General features: G+C 42.0%; 1 protein-coding gene across 1 annotated transcript in view; it reads right to left on the bottom strand.

The window, feature by feature from the left end:
• Window positions 1-1878: 1878 nt before the first annotated feature.
• gpr176 (G protein-coupled receptor 176) overlaps window positions 1879-14522 on the bottom strand; it is a 60760-nt gene continuing 48116 nt past the window's right edge. The window contains exon 3 of the mRNA XM_086003507.1: window positions 1879-8543. Within this exon, the coding sequence (XP_085859633.1) occupies window positions 7421-8543 (1123 nt within the window). The 3' untranslated portion in view covers window positions 1879-7420. The remainder of the gene's footprint in view (window positions 8544-14522) is intronic.

A 14522-nucleotide genomic window follows, 5' to 3' on the forward strand; every position in this document is an offset into this window, starting at 1 on the left:
TCCTCATGCTTCCTACTAACATGAATCACTTCACACTTCTCTGCATTAAATTTCATCTGCCATGTGACTGCCCATTTCACCAGTCTGTCTGTGTCTTCCTAAAGTCTGTTACTATCCTCCTCACTGTTCACCACATTTCCAAGTTTCGTGTCATCTGCAAACTTTGAAATTATGCCCAAGTCCAGAATCTTTTATATTAAAAAGAGCAGTGGTCCCAAAGCGACCCCATAGGAAACACCGCTCTATACTTCCCTCCAGTCTGAAAAAAACGTTCACCACTACTCTCTGCTTTCTGTCCCTTAGACAATTTCATATCCACACAGCCACTGCCCCTTTAATCATATGGGCTTCAATTTTACTAACAAGTCTATTATGTGGCACTTTATAAAACACTTTCTGAATGTTTATATACACAAAATTAAATGCATTACTTTCATCAACCCTTCCTTTAACTATCCTTTCGCTCTTTATATGTTTAAAAAAGACTTTAGTGTTCCCTTTTATGTCACCTGCTAATCTTTTCTCACAAATTCTCTTTGCCCATTTTAATTCTTTTTTCAGTTCTCCTCTGCGCTCAGTATTCTGCTTGATTCTCTACTGTATTTATCATAAGCCTCCTTTTTCTGATTCATTTTAATCCAAATTTCTTTAGTCATCCAAGGAGCTCTAGCTTTGGATGCCCTTCCTTTCCCCCTCATAGGAATGTGTCTATTCTGTACCCAAACTATATCCTCCTTGAAGGCCTCACATTGCTCATTTATTGCTTTACCTGCCAATCTTTGTTTCCAATCCACCTGGGCGCGATCCCTTTTCAACTCACTGAAATTAACTCTCTTCCAGTTGAGTATCTTCACCTTTGATTTTTCCTAGTCCCTTTCCATAACTACTCTAAGACTAATGATATTGTGATCACTGTTTCTCAAATGCTCTCCCACTGAAACATGCCCCACTTCATTCCCAGAACTAGATCCAGCGTTGCTTCCTTCCTCATTGAGCAGGAAACATACTGATGAAAAAAGTTCTCCTGTACACAGTTCAAGAATTCCTCCCTCTCCTTGCCCTTTACATTGTTGTTTTCCTCCTTTTAGAACATAAGAACATAAGAAATAGGACCAGGAGTAGGCCATTTGGCCCTTCGAGCCTACTCCACCATTCAATAAGATCATGGCTGATCTTCTACCTCAACTCCACTTTCCTGTACTATCCCCATATCCTTTGATTCCCTTAATATCCAAAAATCTATCCATCTCTGTCTTGAATATACTCAACGACTGAGCCTCCACAGTCCTCTGGGGTAGAGAATTCCAAAGATTCACCACCCTCTGAGTGAAGAAATTTCTTCTCATCTCAGTCCTAAATGGCCAACCCCTTATTCTGAGACTGTGACCCCTGGTTCTAGACTCCCAAGCCAGGGGAAACATCCTCCCTGCATCTACCCTGTCAAGCCCTGTAAGAAGTTTGTATGTTTTATACTCACTGGGTCTCTCCCGCTCCATTCACTTCCTGGTCAGTTTCACCAGCCCTACTTTTATACTCACCGGATCTTTCCCGCGATGGTCCATTTTCTCCAACAGTCACCTTGTTCAGAAATATGACTGGAGTATACTGTAAATGTTACTCAAGGGCTAGGAAACAGCACTAAAAGCAGACATTTTCCTATACTGGAGATGTTGACAACTCTCTTCATTTCCGTCAAGCATTTTTTTCCTCTGTGATTCCTGAGTCTAAAGGCAATAATGAACAGACCCGTGGGTTCCCCGAGAAGTTTTTAGATTTACACAATCCAGTAAGTTTTGTGCAAAGAACAAAACCAAAAACTTTACAAACATAATTAACAAGCGTGGAAGTTTTTATGGCATAAAAAAAAGCACAGTGGTATTCATATAGAATAAAGTGTTTTAATTAGAGTTGTCTTCTTTGAAGTCCAGCTACACATATAACAAACCCAATACAACAGAGCCAGAGATAAACAGCACAAGTTAAAAAAAGTTTCCAAAATGCAGCACAACAAAAAAGTCCCTTCAATACAAACTTCAAAAGTTTAAATAGGATTTTGCAATTTATATAAATTAATAACATGAAAACAGAGAGATCAAAATATTCTGGCAGAGCAACATATGCACTGTATTATGAATACTTTATTTACAATAATGAAATCTGCTACGTGTTTATAATCATATAAAAAGTTTGGCAATATGTGCATCATCTGAGTGAAAATAACAACAGTCGTAGGTATCGCTTTCTAAAATTTCTCCATAATACAACTTGCAGATAACTACATAAAGATCTGATCGGTTGCAGCTTTTGGTGGAGTACACTTTCACTTCTACACTCCAGTGTGACACTTTCAGATAAATAACAGTAACACGTGTTTCAGAAAAGAAATTACAGATAATAAATGTTAATGCAAATACTGTGTAACTGGGCAGTTCATTTTTTTATGACACGCTGATTTGTAACAATACATTTCACAAGCTCACATTAAAACACAAATATCCAACTAGTTAAATGCTCATGATACGTTGCCCATCATTCTGATCTTTTCCGATTGCTACTAAACCTGATGAGATCAGTTTATTCTCTGCCAAAAATACTGATACCGGTAAAATGTTGATCTGGTAAAAAAAAAATGCTTTAATGGCCCAGTAATTCCTGTCACAGCGCGTGAGTACGGACGAGGTACTCACGCGTGTGACCGGAGGAATTGCCAGTTTTCAGCATGTGCTGAAAACCGGCATTTCCTGTCCTCTGACCCAAGGGGTTAAGAGGCAGAACGCGTGCGACTGCACAGGCAGCGCGTGCGCAGTGAAATTCCTTTTTTTTTTCCAGAGTTGCTCGAGTGTAAAGGCCTCCGGTTTTTACGCGTGGAAAAACCAGACGTAAGTACTTAGTTTTACAGGTAAGTGGGCTTTTAGTACAATTTAGAAAAAAAATTTCCACAGGTTTATTATTTTTAAAGAATTTACAGTAAGGTAAGTTTAGTTTTAGACCCTATTTTTTTTTTATTTTTTTTTTTCAAAAAATTGATTAATTGTTTAAAACATTTTTTAAAACTTATTTATAGTTAATATAATCAGTGAGATGTTTTTTAAAATTTTATTTAAAGTTTAAGTAGTGTTTTGGCAGCCCATACTTTTCATGAGTTTGACAGTTCTTACTGTCAAACTCATGAATGAGTTTCCCCTCCCCTGATTGGCTGCACAGTGCTCACCTGATCCCAGCCGGCACATCGCACTAACTACGCCGCTGGATCAGGTAAGCACATCGCACCGACATCTGAACCGGGCCAGTGACAGGAAATGCAAGCAAGCCCGGGCTTCAGATGTCGGCGCGCAGGGTGAGTGCACATCGGGGGCTTGCACGCGCGGCAAGCTCCCGATCCTAATTTCAGGGCCATTAAAACACAGACATGAACATGAATGGGATTTGGTATTTTAAACACAAATCTTATCAGACATGATCTTAAAGCGACAAAGTTGAAACCCAAAATGATGGGTCCGGGTCTTAAATGCCAACCAGTTTCTTTGATAGGGCTCCATTTTGTTTACAAGCAGTTTTTGTTCTTGAAAATTATGTTAATATTTGCCTTGACTTCGGCTATTTGCACCCTCTCTTTTGGTGACAATGATCTTTGAACTTCTTGTGACTTGCTGCATACTGAATAAGAATCAAAAAGCACCTTTGCTTTGCAATAAAACAAATTCAAAGCTTAGCATTGTAGTGATCAATTCACATTAACCATGCACCGTAAACAGAAATCAAACCTCTTTAAACAGATATATTTTCTTTAAACAGAAATAAACATAGTTTCACCTAAGCACATTATATTTAATTGGAACATAGGTGGGACATTCTTGCCATCAATGCATATAGTTAAATCCGACCTGTTTTACGAGAATTTCTTTTGGACAGGCCTGTCGGCAGTCAATTTTAAATTGTGCATGCCGCTTCCCAAATGTTGCCCTTCTCCTCCCCATAGCCACTGGTGATCCATTTCTAGGGAGGTCTGGGGAAATTTTCCCAGAAGATATTGAAGTTTTGCAATAAAAACAGTGAATTCTGATCAATTTTACATACTTTTTCAGTGATATTGGGGTTTTTCCACATTAAGCATAGACCACCACTTCCCCAAAAAGCACCTCAACAGTCATTCTCCCCAATCAGATGGTAGTCTCCTCCTCAAGCCCCTTCCCACTGCAATTCCCTCCAGCTAATAGAGACACTTTAGCTATCCATCTCCTGCTCCAGTACACTGAAAGATCCCCTTCCAACTCTTCCCCGCCCCCCCCACAACCTCAAGTTCACAGAGAAATTTTCCCCACACAACTCCTCCCCCACTTCTCCCCTTTCATATCCTTCTTTCCTCCTGTCTTGGCTGCAGCTCATGCCTAGCATTGCTTCTTCATTCCGAGCTCTGTGCTGCAGGTGGGAAGAATTCCTGATTTATCACAAGACCAGGAATTCCCAATTGTAGCCCAGAGACTTGTTCTAAAATGAAGCAGAAGTGCCAACAACAACTTGCATTTATGGAGCACCTTTAACATAATAAAAACATCCCAAGGCGCTTCACAGGAGCGTAATCAGACAACATTTGACAACGAGCCACATAAAGAAATATTAGGACAGGTGAACAAAAGCTTGGTCAATGAGGTAGGTTTTAAGGAGCGACTTAAAGGAGGAAAGAGAGGTAGAGAGGCGGAGAGGTTTAGGGAAGGAATTCCAGAACTTAGGGCCTAGACAGCTGAAAGCGCGGCTGCCTATGGTGGAGCGATGAAAATCGGTATGCGGAAGGGGCCAGAATTGGAGGAGCGCCGAGATCTCGGAGGGTTGTAGGGCTGGAGATGGTTACAGATGGGCGGGGGGGCGAGGCCATGGAGGAATTTGAACACAAGGATAAGAATTTTAAACTCGAGGCTTTGCCGGACCGGGAGCCACTGTAGGTCAGTGAGCACTGGGGTGATGTGCGGACAGGACTTGGTGCAAGGTATGAGCTGGAACCAGCACCAACCATTAAACAGTGCATGTATCCACTGTGGATGCCTGGCTGCACAGCTTTTGGCTGTTTTTTATTGTCCTCAGAAAACATTCACAAACCTGAATAACGGTCTAAAATTCAAACTGTAATATGGTTCTAACATCAAATAATGTTCATCAATTTGTTGGGGAGGCGCAACTCGCAAAGATACAATATCAGGTCAATAATCAATAATTAATCAATACCACGTTCATGAGGCTTACGGTGAGGGCATGGAGTTATATGTGAATTACGTTTGTCTGTAATGGCAATGCTGAATGCAAACACATAAAAGGTCATAAACATACACAGTCATGCTGCTTAAAAAAACTGGCTAAAAACTGTGCAGGTCAACTGTTTCAGGCCAATAAAAAAAGAATCAAAATGTCTTTACATTAGAAACACAATTAAAATATCAACAACTTTAAATGTAGAGCACAAATGTTGGTTTTACATTATTTTATAATAAAAATACTAGCCACATAACATCATGGCAGCATTTATACATTGAGGAGTCAATCATACTAAATATGCAATACACTAACTAGTGAATGAAGAAAAACTAGTGATTTTTTTTTAATAAAACATAATACTTCAGTATTATTAGTGTTGAAAAATGATTGCAAGAATTCAGCTGGTCAATGCAGTTCAAACTGTATCCCTTTTTTGGTTACACAAAGATCACGCACTAGACAGAAATCTCACTCTACAGACCAGTTTATGGTCGGTTTGGGCTTCCAGAAAACTGTTGCCTTCACAGTGCCTCAACAAAACTATTATATTGAGAAAAAAAAAACATGGGGTACGGCAGTGTATTGGTTATGTTACTGAACTAGCAATCCAGAGGCCTGAACTAATTAATGCAGCCTAAACTGAGTTCAAATCCCACCATGGCAGTTTGAGAATTTGAATTCAGTTTCAACAAAGCTAGAAATAAAAAAGTGGTATCAGTAAAAGTGCCCATGAAGCGATCAGATTGTCATAAAATCCCACTAATGTCCTTTCAGGAAGGAAACCTGCCATCCCAGTCAGACCTATATGTCACTCCAGTCCTGCACCAACATGGTTGACTCTTAACTGCCCTCTGAAGTGTCCCAGCAAGCCGCTCAGTTGTATCAAACCACTCAAGACGAATGCCCACCACCATCTTCTTGGGGCAACTAGGAATGGACAATAAATGCCAGCAATGCCCACATCCCAAGAATAAATTTTAAAAACTGATGTAAAGACTTGAGAAGTAATGTTGACAAACTGCTAGAAGAATCACAACTATTGCCCTCACATGAACTGCTAAAATCTATTTTAAATGATTACAAATTGGGTCTTCTGTGCCATTGTGGGTGAGTTTAAGACCACATTATGAAAGTCAGCAGGAAAGGGATAGGACAGTGCTAATGAAATAAGTTTCACGTGCAAATTATACAGCACCCAGAAGAGTTGCTGTTTTCCCCCACACTGTCAGGATAAACAAGACCAAACGCCAATTTAAAAAAATGTTTATGCAATCCTATATAAAGTGTATAAGAAAATAAATAATTTTCAAACAGTTAGTAGGTCTTTTCACTTTGGAAATTTAACAGTTTAAACCAAAGTACCGCCCACTCATTCTTTCATATCAAAACATGAACTGTGTGCACAATTCTGAAGATACGGTGAAAAGAGTTGTTCAGTTGAAGGTGAACAAAAGCCTTAGATGCAAATCCTTCTGATCAGAACTTACAGGAATGCCGTTGTCTATTTAAAGAATCACCTGCTGTGTAGCTTATAGTTAATTAGTTTTATAAATAGTTTGACATACAACACAATATTATACAGGCAGTGTTATGTCACTCTGTGCTATAGAGATCCATGGGGCTGTGTTTCCAAAATACTGTCTACTCTTGTTCAATGAATTCCAAGGACTAAGGGGGAAAAATTCAGTCGCGCACCCTTTGGGGCGCTAATTTCGCCGGGGTACTACTTTTAGCGCTCAAAAAAAGTTAGTGTCCCTGCTCCGTAAATTGAGTGGTAGCACCCCAAGCAGGACGCGCTCCCCCTCCTTCCTGGAGTGCTACCATTCAATATTGCGGCGCTACGTGCAACAGCGCCAAACGCGTCTGCACATAGCGGTATTACAGGCCTCCCTCCCCTGATTAAAGGCTGCGTGCACCGGGGCCCTGCTGGACCACTGGGGAGCCGGGTGCCGGGAAAGCAGCCTGATCGCAGCCAGCACCCCGCATGAAGAAGCGGAAGGGGGCAGGTGCTGGCAGGCGGCCCAAAAAAAATGGCCGCTCGGCACCTACCCTTTAATTTGCACCGCCGCGGGAAGTGTTAGCGGCGCCACGGCCAGGCAGTAGGGGCTTTGCACCCCGCTCGCGTCCCCTGGGGAACATTAACAGGAGGCGCAAAGCAACCCAATTTTTCCCCCTAAGAGTCTACTTTAGGAAAGATGCTGACTTTATTGTTCCTACTTATCTTCCGCTCTGTCTTGAACTTTGGTTGCTTTTCAGTAGTTTGAATCAGTTCTTCTGGTGTGTTGCCCAAGGGAGGCAACAGCCTTTTCTTGCTATTCCGCGTCTCAGACAGCCACTGCGGAGGCAGTTCGAATGGGCCGAAGCCAAACTGCATTGCATACTTGTCGGAGATTGCATCTGAATCTGGAGGTGCTGCAGCTGCTCCCACTACTGCAGCAGAGTCATTGTTAGTGTGTGGAGTAAATTTTTCCACCAAAGTCTGCTCCACTTCCAAGCTGGTGGTGGCTATTTCTTTCTGCCGGCACTCATTAGATGCAAGTGACTTAATCTCATTTTCATCATCCTCCTCCTCGGAAGGTTTGAAAATCTGCTGCTGTCCAATGTGAAACATTTCGAGTAACTGACTACCTGAACGGACCCCAGGCTCAAATGTGGCATCGGCGAGGCCACCAGAGCTTATGATGTTGCGTCTACTGTACCTGCGATGGAGCTGAATGATGGTCCCCACTAAGCATTTCCGAACAGACTTGTTGACAGTCAGAAAGAGTAATGGATTAGTGAGCAGAGAAACCTTAGGCAACCAGATTGCCGTCAGTATTAAAAAGACAGAGATGTCAGTGATGTTAAGAATGGTTCGGTAAATCACGAAAACCATATAAGGAACACTACAAGCAATGAAGATCAGCACCATAGAGAGTAGCATAGCATGCAGTTCAGCCTCCCGCTGGGAAACATATGGAATAGAAATTGTGTTCTGCGGAGTTCGTAATGCAGCAATAATTACTTTCTTCTTCTGGCTGGCACTGAGAGCTCTACGGATCAGAAACATGAACAAGAATACCACGCCAATGGGCAGAATCACCGTGGTGATGTTGTATACAATTACATAAGCCAAGTGTCCAAAAGAATAGCTCCATGAGCTACTGCACGTAGACATGGCGTAGATGTCTGAAACATTGGTCACTACGAAAACTGGAACGCTTGCTAAAACTGCATGAATCCAGATGTAGATCACCAAGTCCCTGGATTTTGTATCAGAGATCTTTCTTTCTAAAGGATACAAGACAGAGTAATACCTGCAATTAGAAAAAACAACAATCAATAAATGCACAAATCTCTCTCTCGCTCTCTTTATATTTATATGTATTAAAAGTCTTGCCACACTTCAGATGTCTTTAGCATTTCTTGTAAGCATAAAATTTACTTCTTGTAGCACTTCTTGTATCATGATTTTCTCTTGTACTATTTATTATTTGCTTTGATTTTTTTCTAGTTATTACACTGGCCTGTGATTGAATCCTTCCAGCTGTGTCTTTGAGCTCACGGTGCTGTGCTATTTGTTATACTTACCTCTAGTTGGCTGATTCTTGCCATGTGACTCACTTGCAATCTGGTTCTCCAACCCACATCTACCAGATCTGTTTTCTCGACAGAACAGAACGCTTACCTTTGATAAACGAATTAGCAGCTCACAAAAGTACCAGCAAGTGTTTTCAAATAAAGTTAACTCCTTCTACTCTTACTTTTTTTTCTGATCAAATTGATCTCTTTCAAGAAAAATAATATCTGAAAATTGTGTCCTATGTGAAAATAAACAATTCAACTCGGTCTTTGAAAGTTTGGCTGAAAGTTAACAAAATTATTTGTTATGTGACTAGTATACATAGGAACAGGAGTAGGCCATTCAGCCCCTCGAGCCTGTTCTGCCATTCAATGAGATCATGGATGATCTGTATCTTAACTCTATTCACCTGCCTTGGCTCCATATCCTTTTATACCCTTTTTTAGCAAAAACCAATCGATCTCAGATTTAAAGTTATGAATTGAGCTAGCATCTACTGCTTTTTGTCAGAGAGAGTTCTACATTTCTAACACCCTTTGCATGAAGAAGTGTTTCCTAACTTCTCTCCTGAATGGCCTGGCTCTGATTTTAAAGTTATGTCCCCTTGTCCAAGACTCCCCCCGCCAGCAGAAAAAGTTTCTCTCTATCTACCCCATCAATTCCTTTCAAAATCCTAAAAACCTCAATCAAATCACCCCTTAATTTTCTATATTCCAGGGAATACAAGCCTAGTTTATGTAATCTCTCCTCACAATCTAACCCTTGGAGCCCTGGTAACATTCTGGTGAGTCTGCCCTGCACTCCTTCCAAAACCAATATATCCTTTCTACGGTGCGGTGCCCAGAACTGTACAGAGTGATCCAGATGTGGTCTAACCAGGGCTTTGTATAGCTGTAGCAAAACTTCCTCACCTTTATATTCTAGCCCTCTAGTTATAAAAGCTAACATTCCATTAGCCTTTTTGATTATTTTTTGTACCTGACCACCACGTTAGTGAATCTCTTTGGACCTTCACTGTTCCTAGGTTTTCACCATTTCAGTAATACTCGGATCTATTCGTTTTTGGACCAAAGCGAATGTGCCCACAGGTGCAGTCAATGGAGCTGACTATCAGGTGCTGCGTGTAACAGGCAGCCAATCCGATACTGCCTGTTATACGCCACAGCCCGAGACGAATTTCTAGGCCATAGTGAATAGCTGAGGCCCCAGCACAGATCCTAGTGGGACACCACTAGTCACTTCTTCCAATTCAAGTACAGGAAACTTTGTGCTATCCGGCACCGACGGGACCGAGCTGTTGCCGTCCCATCAAAACTGCCGGACAAACCAGCGCTAATGTCGAAACATATGGAGATTTTGAGCTCCGTATCTGGCAACAAACCCTGTTGCTTAGCAACAGCTTCTAAACAGTCGGCCGTACCTTGCAAGCGTCTCTGTAGCGTCTCTGTAGCTTAGCAACAGTTTCAGCGAGACCTTGCAGAGCTTGACTGTTGAGAAAAAAGCAACGAAAAGAAAAAAAACCTAACGAAACGGCTCCTGATTTTTGCCGGTGGCTCGAGCTTGCCGGACATTCAGCCTCCGGATAACACAAAGTATCCTGTACATAAAAAAGACTTGCATTTATATAGCGCCTTTCATGACCTCGGGACGTCCCAAAGTGTTTTACAGCCAATGAAGTACTTTTGAAGTATAGTCACTGTTGTAATGTAGGAAACGCAGCAGCCAATATACGCACAGCAAGCTCCCACAAACAGCAATGTGATAATGACCAGATAATCTGATTTTTTTGTGATATAGATTGAGGGATAAATATTGGCCAGGGTAACGCCCCTGTTCTTCTTTGAAATATTGCCATGGAATCTGTTACGTCCACCTGAGAGAGTAGACAGGGCCTCGGTTCAACGTCTCATCCGAAAGATTGCACCTCCAACAGTGCCGCACTCCCTCAGCACTGCACTGGAGTGTCAGCCTAGATCTTTGTGCTCAAGTCTCTTGTGTGGGGCTTCTACTGCCTAACCAATCTCCTAATTAGGTCAATAGGTTGCTTTCAATTCCATGAGCTTTATTTTTTAGCTAGCAGTCTCTTATGTGGAATCTTATCGAATACCTTCTGGATTTCCATATAAACTACATCCATAGACATTCCCCTGTCTATTATTTTAGTTACTTCCTCAAAAAAATCAATTTAGCTTGTTAGACATGTCCTACCCTTTACCAGTTCATGTTGGCTCCCACTAATCAGCTCAAATTTCTCTACGTGCTCAGTCACTCTGTCCTTAATTATAGATTCCTAAAATAATAACCCAAGATCTTAGTGAATATCTCATTGTCTCCACTGTGCTTGTCGCTTTATTTCAAAATCCACGTCATCAAATACAATTGATAGAAAATTAGCCCGTAGAGATAACAAAAAAAGCAAACTTGTAGCTTTAGAATACAGCACGACTTTAATTGTGCAAATATATTGGTGTACTACACGGCTCTAACCGAAGATCAGCATTAAGCAAAACAATTTTTTTTTAAGATTCATGACGTACTACAAGTTCCTGCCATAATACAGGAGTTGCATGCGGGACGGGGCACTTTCATCAATCAAACACCGACTCGGCTGCAGTATCCAGAACACAAGGAATAAAACAAGTTTAACAATTTATTAGCCACAAAATAACAAACGTACTACTAATTCGAACAGCGTTTGCAGAGTTACTAAAGGGTGCAAAAAATGGAACTAGTTATTTGACGGCAATTAGCCTGTATGATTTAAGGGAGTGCACCTGTCATTTTTATTCCTCCCGCTAAATCACTTTGACACATGCATTTCCCCCAAGTGTCATTGCATAAGAATTGCGGATGCACTCATCTCAGCTGCTGTTGCAATGGAGCAAAGGCCTGTCCCGAGTCTCTTCATTGACTGAAGAGCCACACTGCTGTGGCTGCTCTGCAGATGCTACTTCACCTTCTGACAAGTGCCGCTGATGTGATTACTCATGTACAGGCCACATACCAAAGCATCATTAAAATAAAGAGCACCAGCCGCGGCATTTTCCAGCTGACTCTCAACACAAATTGCTGGTTACTTTGTGCCGTGTTTCCTGTCACTGTGCGAAGGGACCTCTGCAGGCTTTGTCATTTTGTGTCAGCCAGTATTCACAGATCACAGTTTAAAAACAGATGCCTTCCACTCATGCCTTTTCAATTCAAAAGATAAAAACAAGCATGTTGCATCCTATCGTGGGATATGGTACTGTAGTGGTTATCTTACTGGACTAGTAATGCAGAGGACGAGACTACTAATCCAGAGAACATGCTGTAATAAATGCTGGCCTTGCCAACGAGGCCCACACCCTGAGAATTGTTTTTTTTAATTTCACATCTCACCATGGCAGTCTGAGAATTTGAATTCAGTTTTAAAAGTCTGGAAATAAAAAAAGCTGCTATCAATAAAAGTGACCATGAAGCTATCGGATTGTCGTAAAATCCCAACTGGTTCACTAATGTCCTTTAGGTAAGGGAACTTGCCGTCTTTGCCCGGTCTGGCCTATATGTGACTCCAGTCCCACACCAGCGTGGTTGGCTCAACTGCCCTCTGAAGTGGCCTAGTTGTATCGAACTGAGCTAGGGAGGGGCAATAAATGCTTGCCTTGCCAACGAGGCCCACACCCTGAGAATTGTTTTTTTTTTTAAATCATGTGTGAATTCCTGTCGCAAGCTCCATAGCCCAAGAGAACAGTACTTGACATAAGGTTATTGTTGGGAGGAGGATCTCCAAAGAGCTGCCGGTGGTGGGAGGGAGGGAGGGAGAGGGAAAGCTGAGGCTGGGGAGGCCCGAGGATTCCTGGCACAAGGAATCCTCACGACATGTTTTTTTAAATACTTACCATGGCCTCTTCTGGCCACTCTGGCAGGTGTGGAATGTGCAGGCCTGCCGTAAAATTCTCATCGCGCCGCCGATGACATCATCGGCCCGTGACTTCGGCATGCTAAGTCGGCCTCTGCCTGCCTTGCGCTGTGGCCCTCTCATGCCTGGAATGTCCCTGGTTAAAATGGCAACAGGGTGGGGAACAAGTCGGGAATGCGGTGAGAACCGTCCGTCTGCCATTTTAACTACCCGCCCATCCCGTTTGTGTCGGGCATAACCGGTGTATGCGTCACTTCTTTTGCATTGATAAACCAAAAGGATACTTGCATTACAGTTTTGGCCTTTTAAGCACAGTTTCCTTTTAAGCAGTGTGCCAGGCTTCCCACGAGTGAGCTGTATCCCATGTGATCCAGGAAGCTGTATCTTAGGTTACGTCGTCCAGCTAACAATGGCTATACTTTTCAATGACACTTTGTTAGGTTCCCTCAGCATCTTCTATTAATTTGAATGCAGAAAGATCACACTCAGGACTTGAATGTACAGGCTAAAATTTCCAATCAAATTTACTTACGGAAGCCGAGATTTTAGGCATTTTCTATAAGGTAAAAGGACATTTGTAGTAAAGGCACCAGTGGCTGGACATAAACAATGGGCTACATTTTGGGAAGATTCATGTGTCACAACATTCCCAAATACGGTTTCCGACCCTCTAAGGATTGTCCTGGAGTCACCATGTATTAAAGATTAATCTACTGGACACAGCTGCGAGCAACCCGAGGAGAAAAAAACCACAGAGCATTAAAAAAAAAATCATTTTCTTTGGACACCTTCATTTAAACTTCAGCCCATCCAAACCTCTGTTGCCTGTAACATATCCCATCTTCCTGCCCTTGCTGACGTACATTGGCTCCCGATCCCTCAATGCCTCAAAATGAAAATTGATATCCATGTGTTTAAATTCCTTCATCGCCTCACCCCTTCCTATCCTCCAGCCCTACAACCCTCCTGAAACTCTCCATTCCTTTCACTCTGACCTTGCGCATCCCATCCTCTTTTTGTCCCATCATTGGCAGCTTTGCCTTGAGCCGCCTATGCCCCACACTCTTCTCCTTTAAGATTCTCCTTAATACTCACATCTTTGATCAAGCTTTTGATGACCTTCCTAACATCAGTGTTGGCTTGGCATCCATTTTTATATTCCACCTTATGAAGCACTTTGGGATGTCTTTCTACATTAAAGGCACTGTATAAATGCAAGTTGTTTTGCGCTCGCTGACATACTAATGGCAGCAAACTGTGCTCATGACACTGAATGATTTTGGTTGTCTTTTTTCCACACATGATTCTTCTTAAAATCATTTTTCTAAGTTATCCATTGTGTATAAGCAGAAACCCTCAGGAGATCAACTAGCATTTCATAAATTTTATAATGCTCTAGTGTGATGTTGCTCGCAAACAAAAATCAAATGGTTTAATCCTGAAGCATCCCCTGCCCGGTTTCTCCCACCTCCCAACTGGGTTACACTGTGCCCAAGCTGCTTAACCCAGCATAGAGCACCAACAGCTCTCTGTTTGACATCAGTAGGGAAATTTGGACCATGTGTAGTTATAACTGTAACAATACTGAAAGAGGTTGAGAGAGGAAACGATTTAGGTGTTGTTGTGCACAGATCACTGAAGGTTCATGACCAATTTAGAAAAACTGTAGCTAAAGCTAACAGGGTATTGGGTTGTATTAATGGAACCATTCAGTATAAATCAAAGGACACCATTTTGACACTATACAGGTCCGTGGTCAAACCGCATCTAGAGTACTGTGCCCAGTTTTGGTCCCTCCACATGGTGAGTGATACA

The sequence above is a fragment of the Somniosus microcephalus genome, chromosome 12 (assembly GCF_052327205.1).
Source record: "Somniosus microcephalus isolate GS21.2 chromosome 12, FLI_Smic_1.0, whole genome shotgun sequence".
Taxonomy (NCBI): domain Eukaryota; kingdom Metazoa; phylum Chordata; class Chondrichthyes; order Squaliformes; family Somniosidae; genus Somniosus; species Somniosus microcephalus.